The 11429-nt window shown below is 42.4% G+C and overlaps 1 protein-coding gene across 1 annotated transcript; it reads left to right on the forward strand.

Moving 5' to 3' along the window:
• Window positions 1-3679: 3679 nt before the first annotated feature.
• Window positions 3680-8508, forward strand: irx1a (iroquois homeobox 1a). The gene is made up of 4 exons (XM_084489197.1): window positions 3680-4166; window positions 5547-6663; window positions 7134-7209; window positions 7933-8508. Exons 1-4 carry the CDS (start codon window positions 3924-3926, stop codon window positions 8006-8008), a joined length of 1512 nt encoding a protein of 503 aa, XP_084345323.1. The 5' UTR covers window positions 3680-3923; the 3' UTR covers window positions 8009-8508.
• The last annotated feature ends 2921 nt before the right edge of the window (window positions 8509-11429 follow it).

The following is an 11429-nucleotide window of genomic DNA, read 5'->3' on the forward strand; positions in this document are numbered from 1 at the left end:
GTGGAGGAGTGCTGTTCACATATTGGAGGCAGTTATGGACAACATGAGTGTTGAAACTAAGCCGCATAATGACTTTCTGTGACACGTTTATTTATTTATTTATTTTTTTACATGGCGGTACAGATGTTTACACTTCCACCTTTTTGTTGGCAGCCACGCTGAGATAATAATGCATTTATGAATCGATTTGTTCATTCATGCATTGTTTGTGTTATGCCTTGAATCTTGATTTAAGGGATGGATATTGGTAGTAAAATACAGGTGGTGCATATCATTTTCATTTTCTGAGAACAAAGTAAGATTTTACAGCAAGAAAGAAAGAAAGAGTATGAAAAGGGGGAATTGTGCTTTGCTTCATTGTCACCTTCTTTGTGGACGTGACAGAGCAAGGATTGAAGATTATTTCCCCAAATGGCAACGAGTGCTACTTCTGAGAGTCATTAAGTTAATACACCGAGACAAGAACAGGGACAGAGAATAAAAAGGGAAGAAAGCCGTAAAGGTTCCCAGGGTCTTACAGCATCTGCCTCTGATCCAGGCCTTGGAGAGAGGATGGGTGAGTGCCTGGCACTTCAATTATGTTTTCATAAAACAATATTATATTCCCGATTGTGACAGTCGGCAAATGGTAATAATTTAAATAATTATAATTATACTAATGATCATTATTATTATTATTGTTATTATTATTGTTAAGATTATTATAATAATAATAATAATAATAATGATGATAATAATACATTTTGATTGGTAAATACAAAAATAAGTTAAAAGAAAGTTAAGTTGTAAAGAATAATTCAATTTGTAATTAGGCATATGCAACAAACACAACAATCAGAACTTGCCGTGGCTGTGTGTGTGTGTGTGTGTGTGTGTGTGTGTGTGTGTGTGTGTGTGTGTGTGTGTGTGTGTGTGTGTGTGTGTGTGTGTGTGTGTGTGTGTGCGTGCGCGCGCATGTGTGTCTGTGTTCATGTGTGTATGTGTGTACATGTCTGTGCGCACTTGCGTACGGGCGTTCGTGTGTGTGTGTGTGTGTGTGTGTGTGTGTGTGTGTGTGTGTGTGTGTGTGTGTGTGTGTATGTGTGTGTGTGTGTGTGTGTGTGTGTGTGTGTGTGTGTGTGTGTGTGTGTGTGTGTGTGTGTGTGCACAAGCGTATGTGCGCACGTGTTCGCGGGCGCGAGCCTCTGTGCAAGCTGTGGCGGATATAAGCTCTGGAGATATCAATGCAGATGGTGGATAGTCCATCTGTTTCGAGGAAATGTTCTGAAAGAGCACGAGTTTGAAGGGCTGAACGGTAAAGGGATTTTGGATAGGGGGCTTTCTGCGTGTTAACCAACTCTTCCCCTGGTTCAGGATGAGTGTGGGTGCAGTGAGATTCTAACACGTCCCAGCCAATCAGAGATTCAATCAGTGAACGCTGAGGGCCGTTTATTGCCCTGAGCACGTGCCGCTGTTTACCAGGAGGCGCGAGTCGAAAGTTAGGAAATATTGACTTTTAGGGATTCCTTTAAACCACTAAGTCCAGATAACATTTGTAAAACTACCAGAAAGAGAACTACTGGATGATGCTTCCAATGTAGGATTAGTTCCTTTTTTTCATTATTTTTAATTTTTTTCAATATATCTACATATATATATATATATATGCATTATTATTATTATTATTATTACAATTATTATTATTATTATTAGCCTCTTCCTGATAATGCCAATAATATTGACAACTAAGTTGTCAACGTTAATTATTATTTATTTCTTGTCCAACGTCTTGTCTAGTAGAGGCTTTTTTTTTTTTTTTTGCAGTCAGCTTATCTCGTCCACCATCATATTTAGCCCCTGCACACATTTCCAGCAGGTTATCACAATTGCCATTCCTCCCCTCCTTTCTGATGTGTTCCGCAGATTACCATCAGTGCCCCTCAGATATTTTAACAGATCCTCCACTCGGAGCCATCTGGTGCAGATCAAAATCTAGCGAGTTCTTGGGTTTAGTTGTTAAGGCATTAAATCTAAATCTAGAGAATCTCCTTTCAACCGTCAGGACGAGAGTGTTAACTATTTTTTTTAAGTCGATAATTATATAGGCCTATATAAAATAAAGGCGATTTTTTTCATATATATGTAAGCGAGCAGACTAAATACAACTCAACGATAGCCTCGGACAGACAAACCAGTATGTTGTTGGGGAGGGTGTTATGGTCCAGCCCATAACGTTCATAATATATATATATAATATATAGGCCTGCTATGAGGAGGAGAGCAGATGCTCTAGTCTGGTCTCATATTATTTGCATATCACAGAGGAATAGCGCAAAAAATGGCCTATAGAGAAAGTTATTATCTGGTTGTGTTATTTTATTTCAAAGTGAAAATGTAGATAGTTAACAGGTGAATAAAAAATGAAAAAAACGTATAATTATTCCACTGCTTTCTTAAAAAAATGGGCACAGATAGGAGTATCTTAAAGCTTGTAGGTTCAGAGATGGTTTTCCCAGCAGAATGCGGGCTATACAGCGTCTTACAGTGATCCCTGGCTTTCCCTCATTCCGTTTCACTCAAAACAGAAGACATGTTTAAGTGAAGTGGCTCTGTTGTTACTCTGACAGCAGCCAGCTCGGGGTTCGCACGCACGCGCGCACGCACGTGGGCGCGCGCCTTCACACGCACGCGTGCGCGGACGGGACGGAGGAACACCGAAAAAAGAGGAAAAGGGAAAGACGAACGGTAGGGAAGAAATAAATAAATAAAGAAAGAAAGAAAGAAAGAAAGAAAGAAAGAAAGAAAGAAAGAAAGAAAAAAAATAGAATAAATAAAGAAACACATTTTTATGTCAGCTCTTTTGTAAATACAATATGGAATATTGGACAACTTCAACGTCCTTAAATAACATCATGAATTCACACATTAAAATGTAACATGTTCATCGCGTTCCTATAATAACAATGCCTAATGCGAGCATTTGAGGTTAATAACAGCGCAAAAAAACAAAGCACGAATAATTAAGTCGAAATATAAGGATATTAGTCTAATTGTTATTGCATTACCATAATAAAATATACATGAGAGTGCATGGGAGTGCAGCATGGCCGCCTGGCATATAAAGTGCATAAGGAGGACGAATCAACCTGTCCGACGTGCCCGATTATAAACACCATGTCACCGCGCAAAACAATGCTATCCTAATCAATCAGTCTTTGGAAATTATAAACGCACCAGTCGCCGGTAACAGAGAGAACAATTTCCTCTGGAAGTTGTGTGTTTTTTTTCTCCTCCTCCCTTTCCTAATTATACAATTGAAATCTATTCCAAAAATAAGTTCCTTCTTCTTTGCGGGTTCACTTCCCCCCCCCCCTCCCCCCCCCCCCCCCCCTCCCTCTATGTCGGACAGCTGTAAAATCGTGTAGACAGGTTGTCATACAACAATCAAAGCTTCGGTGAATAGACTCTAATGCTGAACATTTAACATACAATAGTCCAAACGCGCGGCGGAGAGAAGTGGCCCCAGCCAATGCCTCTCTCCACATGCTCCAAACGAGGAGGAGCTTGCAGGCTCAAGTAAAGGGGGGGGGATGCCAATCAAAGCATCAACTTCAAATTGTATCTGAGAGATCAGCCCGAGACCTCGGGGCAGGCACGTCAGTTGGAGCTCAATTGTTGATCAGATCACATCCAACGGACTCGCAGAGAGAGAGAGAAAGAGGGAGAGAGAGAGAGAGGAGCAAAGAGAGAGCAGTCGAGATTTAAGGAGAAGACTTGTTTTTTTTTGTACTGTACCTTTTAGGGCTACTACAACGTCCGTCGCGACTTTTCCCTTTGACTTGACCGGGTTCTTGTCATTACGCGCGGGTGCGTATTGCATTATTACGCACTGCACGGGGGCTTTTGTTCGGGCGGAAGAGCTGTGCTGATCGAGGTAGTGGAAGATGTCTTTCCCGCAGTTGGGCTACCCGCAGTACTTGAGTGCGTCTCAGGCGGTCTATGGGAGCGACAGACCGGGCGTGCTGACGTCCTCGTCCCGGGGAGGGAGCGCTGAGCTCGGGGGGAGCCCGTCAGCCGCGGCCGCCGCAGTGTCGTCCGTGTTGGGCATGTACGCCAACCCCTATGCGCACAACTACAGCGCGTTCCTGCCTTACACCAGCGCGGACTTGGCTCTTTTCTCTCAGATGGTAAGATTTTGAGTTGTGTTGGTAGTTATTATGCATAGTTTTGGATTATGCGCCATACGTGGGAAATAGCCCGATTGGAAACTATTCACATCTGAAGTTGTGTTTCTTAACCCCGTTGTGGTATCTTTTATTTGTCGTTCCTTGTCCCGTTGCAGTTTGAATTGCGTTGTGGAAATGTGCAAAGTTTGTTTGTAAAATCGTTGAACTGTGGAAGATATTTCGGGAGAAAATGGAGGCAGATTTTGTTTGTCTTGGGGACGGCATAGGGACATTAGCATAAGCTGTAAAAATGGAGATCAGTATGATTCATATTTTATATAAATTTATTTAATATTAAGTTGGATCTGTATGACAAATTTAAAAATCGTACGAATAAATGCTCAGTGTTAAAGGAAATTTGCCAGTCGTCATCAGCAAATTGTATTTTTTTAAATAGTAGGCCCATCATTCCTAATATTGTGATTTTTATTGTTTTATATTATGATCAGTATTTTTAACAATATTATTTATTGTTGATTAATTGTTGATGTCATTGATTCTGTAAAATGCCTACAAAACATGTAGATGGCCTGCTGTGTGTGTGTGTGTGTGTGTGTGTGTGTGTGTGTGTGTGTGTGTGTGTGTGTGTGTGTGTGTGTGTGTGTGTGTGTGTGTGTGTGTGTGTGTGTGTGTGTGCACGCGCGCGCGGTGCAGGCCTAGTATAATATTATTGTCTTCCATTTTGAAATAAAGGACCAAAGAGACGAATTACTACAGTGTTAGGAAGCAGAACAATTTGTATTGTATTTCTCCACGAGTACCATTCAGCACGGCGTGGCAGTCTATGACTCAATGCAGTTTTTTGGCTTCATCTGCAAAAGCTCATGCAATAATATCCTGCAGCATAGGTTCACTACAATACAGGCTGTTTAAAAACGACGTCTTATTCCTATCAGTAGATCATTCGAGTCACGACATGAACGTGACAGTCTTACGGCACAAACGGTCAGCTCTGTCGCGACATGCCACCTAGAATAACGTATAGGCCTCTAAACTGTTCCCCTCATGCCACACTGAGGAAGGTAATGAGCCTTATGTAACCCACTGTCATTACACCGGGATACCTATGGACATTGTGGAGCTGTGGGGCTGCATGCAGTAAAGCAGGCCTAGTTTACACTATTTTCGACCATAGCTTTAAATTCAGTGTCTGTTAGCCTCTGATTACTGGCGTTATTGGAATAACCCATGGCACACATGCGTGGGGCCTATATTTAGACACACAGCACTGAACTTTTTTTTTCTTTTGCATCGAATAAAAGTTGCAGTTTGTGCAAATTGTTTCAAGTATATCAAGCACAGTTGAACATGTCTAATTCTTTTCATTTATATTTTACCCAGGGATCTCAATACGACTTGAAAGACAGCCCGGGCGTCCACCCGGCCAGCTTCGCTGCCCACACCTCGCCGGCCTTTTACCCCTACGGACAGTTCCAGTACGGGGACCCGGCGAGGCCCAAGAACGCCACCCGGGAGAGCACCAGCACCCTGAAGGCCTGGCTCAACGAGCACCGCAAGAACCCCTACCCCACCAAGGGCGAGAAGATCATGCTGGCCATCATCACCAAGATGACCCTGACGCAGGTGTCCACCTGGTTCGCCAACGCCCGCCGGAGACTCAAGAAGGAGAACAAGGTGACGTGGGGCGCCAGGAGCAAGGAGGACGAGGAGGACGGCAACCTGTTTGGCAGCGGGGACGAGGCGGAGAAGAACGAGGACGAGGAGGAGATCGACCTCGAGAGCATAGACATAGACAAGATAGACGACAACGACGGGGATCAGAGCAACGAGGACGATGACGACAAGTCCACCGAGGGCAGCCGGGATCCCATGCGGGGCAGCGGCGGGGCCGGGGAGCTGGACAGCTTGGAGAAAAGGCGCGCGTTTGCCCTGCAGGCCCACGAGGCGTTCGACAGAACCAAGAGCGCCATTTCTGTGCACCAAGTGGGCAAGGAGAGCTCGGAGCTCGGCCACAATAACAACACCACCACCCGGGTTTTGTCCCCGGACAGGGTCGGGAGCTTTCCCATTGTCCCCGTGAACAATAAGCCTAAAATATGGTCGCTGGCCGAGACCGCCACCAGCCCAGACAGCTCGACCCAGAAGCCGACGTCCCCCGCCGGCGGCCCGGCCGGCACCCACCCGTCGGCCGCTCACCCCCACCAGCTCCAGACCCACCCGGCGTTCCTCCCCAGCCACGGACTGTACACTTGTCAAATTGGGAAGTTTCACAACTGGACGAATGGCGCGTTCCTGGGCCAGAACTCCTTGCTTAACGTGAGGTCTTTCCTGGGAGTTAACCAGCAGCACCATCATCACCACCACAACCACCACCTGCCCACTCAGCAGCAGCAGCAGCAGCCGACCTCGGTGGTGGTGTCGCCGGGCACAGCTGCCGCGGCGCTGAGCAGCGAGAGCACAAAGGCCCCACAGGAGAGCCACAGTCCTAAGCACATAGGTACTTTTGCTATTCCGCCCGGATATGCCCATAGGTACACCTAGTGAAGTGTAGAGAGCCAGCAGAGAATTATACGCTCTGATGATATTATTTAGAGGGATATTTGTGTGTGTGTGTGTGTGTGTGTGTGTGTGTGTGTGTGTGTGTGTGTGTGTGTGTGGCAGAGAAAGTGAGATAAAGAGAGAGAGAGAGAGAGAGTGTGTGTGTGTGTGTGTGTGTGTGTGTGTGTGTGTGTGTGTGTGTGTGTGTGTGTGTGTGTGTGTGTGTGTGTGTGTGTGTGTGTGTGTGTGTGTGTGTGTCATTTTACGAATGTATTTATTATAATAACCTAGTTTCGAGTTGTTTAAACGGAAAATAAATAGTGGGGGGAAATATATAACGATGATTTCCTTTACAATAATGTTTATAGTTATATCGTTATTTTAGTTATTATAATTGTTTAATAACAATGTGGTGTGGTTTATTTTTAGACCATGAAAACGACGTCAGAACTGAATCGCCATCCACGCAGCCGCTCAAGTCCTCCTTTCGTCCCATCCATGACAGGTGAGATTTAATTTAGAAATGCGGAAAAAGGTTTTACAATTGTTACCGTTGTATTTATTTTGTATTTAATAATTTCCACCTGCCCCTATATCACTCAATATTTTTTTTCCAGAAAAAAAAAATTATAAATAAAAACATTGGTACTTTTGTTAGAATTGTTCAAACAGACCTTGGCTCTTGAGAGTGACTCGGGGTCTCGTCTCCCATCCCTAGCCCTTTAATTCCCTTCCTCTGGGGGTAGTGGGGCTACTTATCCAGTCACCGAGTAAAACGGGCTGTGTGCTTTCCCTAAAGACCCTATAGGGAGAGCCGGGCCCAGGGGAGCCTTCCACCATAAAAGTTTCCCCGTTTCAAGTGCTATAATTCTCTCTCTCTCTCTCTCTCTCTCTCTCTCTCTCTCTCTCTCTCTCTCTCTCTCTCTCTCTCTCTCTCTCTCTCTCTCTCTCTCTCTCTCTCTCTCTCTCTCTCTCATGCTCTCTGTCCCTCTCTCATCCCCCCTAATATGTAGGCCACCATTTTTGGATTTATGCAAACCGAACGTATTAAATATTGCCAATTTATTTATAATATTAATTGTAACTTTCAACCCCCCCAAACCCCTGAATATTGCACTCAATTTAAACGTTTTGGAGATATAAAATTGTATTATTAAATTTGTATTGTAACTTGCCGTCCCAAAAAAACGGCCGAATATTGATCTCCCTTTTTGTCGTCCTTATCTAGATTCTCTCTGCCTTCCAGCGCCAGGAATCCACAAGAAGCCACGCAACGGGTCCTCACGGCCATTTCCTCGGCTTGATCAAGACATTATTATGCTTGCAGACGCCCGAGGACACACACACACACACACACACACACACACACACACACACACACACACACACACACACACACACACAGTGACTGACACACACACACACACACACACACACACACACACACACACACACACACACACACACACACACACAAAGCAAGGAAGAACGAAAGAGACTTCATACGCACTCATAAAAAGGACAATTAATAATAACCTAATGCAGCTCATTCAGTCGGTAAATAACGAATGGCGTAATTTGGTAATTTCCTGTGGATGGATGGATTACTTCCTCTATTGTTGTGTAGCCTATAATCGCGCCCATGTAAACTCTCTCCTCCACTTTCCCCAGGAAGGCTGGGACATTTTGGGAGGCTTTTTATTTTTTGTCTTTAACTTGTGTTTTTTGGTGTCTTCCTTTAATGTAAATACAAGTGATTTAAATTTGTAAATAGCGCGTTGAAGGAATTTGTCCAGATCATATATTTTGCCTAATAAAGTAAATGAAATTATAGAGAAAACCAAAGAATACCCTACTCAATATGTTCTTTCCTCCTTCAAAACGGCACTTTCCATTTTAGTTATTCATCCAGCCCTATTCATTATTCATTAGTTAGGCTATATATTATCCTTATAATAATTATTTTTATTATTTTTCTATAGCCTGTTATTATGAAACCAAAATACTCGGCTATATAATAATAATAATAATAATAATAATAATAATAATAATAATAATAATAATATGATAAATCTATAAACAAACAAGGCGGGTGATTCTCGCAGGGGGACAATGGCGAAAGGGAAAAGCCAGTTGGTGTGTAACCAGGCTTAAATGTATTCAACGCGCTCCCGATGGGGCTGCAGGGAGGGAGGCTGCAGCGTCGATGCATTGAGGTGCTAATAAGTGTCCAGATGGTGGCTGGTGACAGAAAATGGACAGGAGCAGCTGGGAACGTCATTAAGTAATAATATGGGAACGCCCAGTCCAAACAAAATCAAATGGTTAAAATCTAATCTGTCAGGAAGAGAACTCGATTCGATGATAAATTATTAATATTTTAGGAGGAGCGACCGGGGGAGTGCGGGTTTGAAGCTGTGGAGCCGCTGGCCTGACGTTGTTAACTCTCCAAAGGGGTCGGCGTTTAGGGTCCCGTTTTATCCCGTCTGATAGAGGTCATTAGCCTTTAACAGCGTTTCCTACATCCCAATCAGCGACCAAAGCCAAGTATTGATTGGCCTAATGTGCTCCAATATAATTAAGAAACACTACCCTTATCGCATTTGGCTGCATATTTTGTTTTCCTTTTTTTTTGTGCAGAGCAACACCGTTTGGAAACACGTTTATCTCCGATTATGGAAATTATTATCAAGAATGTTTTGTTTGCAAACCAGATTTTTAATGTAGGGTTATTTGAAGAGTCAAACAAACGGGCCTTTAACTGAGTTAAGGGTTGCGTTACATATTTTTGCTGTAGGCCTTTTCGCATATCACATAGGCTTTAGAAATAGCATATAATACAAACTCTAACAACATTATTAAGATACAATTTGAGGGGTCAAAGCTGTAATTGTATGAACGATATCGGAGGGTAAACCATCGTCTGAACCTGTGGAGTAAGGCTTCCTAGACTGTTTTGCAATATTACAGCGACCTCTATAGGCAGATGTTATATCATCGAGGCCGGAGTGGATGCTTGTCGATCTTCTATCAGCCACATGAACACTAATATTTTGTTTATAGCATATTTGACTCACGACACATGCCTTCAACGTGTTGTATCTCATCATATGCTACACAAATATGGTCACATAGTCGGAAAGCACAGCCTGTTTGAGACTATGGTGTGAACGAGGATCTAAAGGCCAACCAACGCTTCCTTATGAATTGCACTCCCGAAGAAGACAATAAAATAAATGAATGCTAAATTTGTCAACTTTGGCCCATGCCTACTTCCGCATGTACAGCGAAGGCATGCTTATTGGTGATTTATTTGCAGTGGACAATGTTGAAAAACTAAAAGGGGTCATGGAAGTTTTCACAGTAGACACGGTTTCCTTGCCAACTGCCCATAATGGCACTGTAATAATAATAATAATAATAATAATGCTAATAATAATAGTAATGCTTATACTACTACTAATAATAATAATAATAATAATAACGATAATAATAATAATAATAACAATAATAATAATAATAATAATAATAACGACAACAATACAAATACATATGTAACAACTATATGATCATAATAATAACAACAACAATAATGCCAATAATAATTACAATAACAACAATAATGTATTATTATTATTTGAATATATCCTATAATAATAAGTCTGAGTGTTTGAGCATATGAGCCTTTTCTCTTCCTGTATTCGGTGTACGGAACACAGCATTGGTCTACTGCATGGCTCACGGTTCAAGCAGCCTGGGGAACAGGCATGATCCCACCCGCCCCGTACAAATCAGTTTAACTAAACAAAGAGAGCGTTGACTTAATTAGGGTTACGGGCAAACTAATATTGTAACAAAAATAAAATTATAAAATGAACGCAGGTGTGAAATCAAGGCAGGTGTGCACATGTTTCCCCTTATCACCCCATTTTGCTGCATAACATTCCCAGAAAGACTTTGCCTTTTGTGGGCGAAATTAAATAACCTCCCGGTGTCCCATTTATTCCTTTTGTAGCGAACCAGCGTGAGGTTAAAGCAAGGAGTTCGCTGCAGGCCATAATATTGTGTTTCCATAATATATACAAAATTATTCATTCGGTAAGTGGATGTACAGTGGATTGTCTAATGAGTAATGAACGGAGTTCCAGCTGATAATTAGGCTGTCACTTCCCGCCATCTCCACCTCGGACGCCCCGGGCCCTGATGTAGGGGGGGGGGGGGGGGGGTAGAGGGGACCGGGAGGAGGGGAACTGGGGGTACAGTCGTGGCGTAAAGACAGAAAAAGCCCAAGTGAATTAAAAGTAAATACGGAGAATGGGGCCCCTCATTAGGATCTCCGCGGTAAATATACATACTATCAATTGTATGAAAAGCACTGTGAGCCAATGGGAGTCGTAGTAGGCCTATCTAAGGAAGGCTAATCTCATTATGGTAATCGGTTCATAATTAGCGAAATTCGTATAATTACAATCCAAACACTAGGCCTATAGGCTGGTTCGATTTTCTAAATGTTTTTAAGTTTTTGTTGTCACAGGTTTTTTCCCAACCGAAAATAACCTCTCATGTTTTATCAATATTTTATCTGATATTATACGAACAAAACCAATAATAAATACAAAAATGCATAATCATATAATTATTATAAATAACAATATTAACTATTTCATTCATTTAATTAATAATGATGATAATCATAACCATAAGAATCGTAATAAACATCTTAAT

The sequence above is a fragment of the Micromesistius poutassou genome (genome assembly GCF_964030765.1).
Source record: "Micromesistius poutassou genome assembly, contig: SCAFFOLD_1331, whole genome shotgun sequence".
Taxonomy (NCBI): Eukaryota; Metazoa; Chordata; class Actinopteri; order Gadiformes; family Gadidae; genus Micromesistius; species Micromesistius poutassou.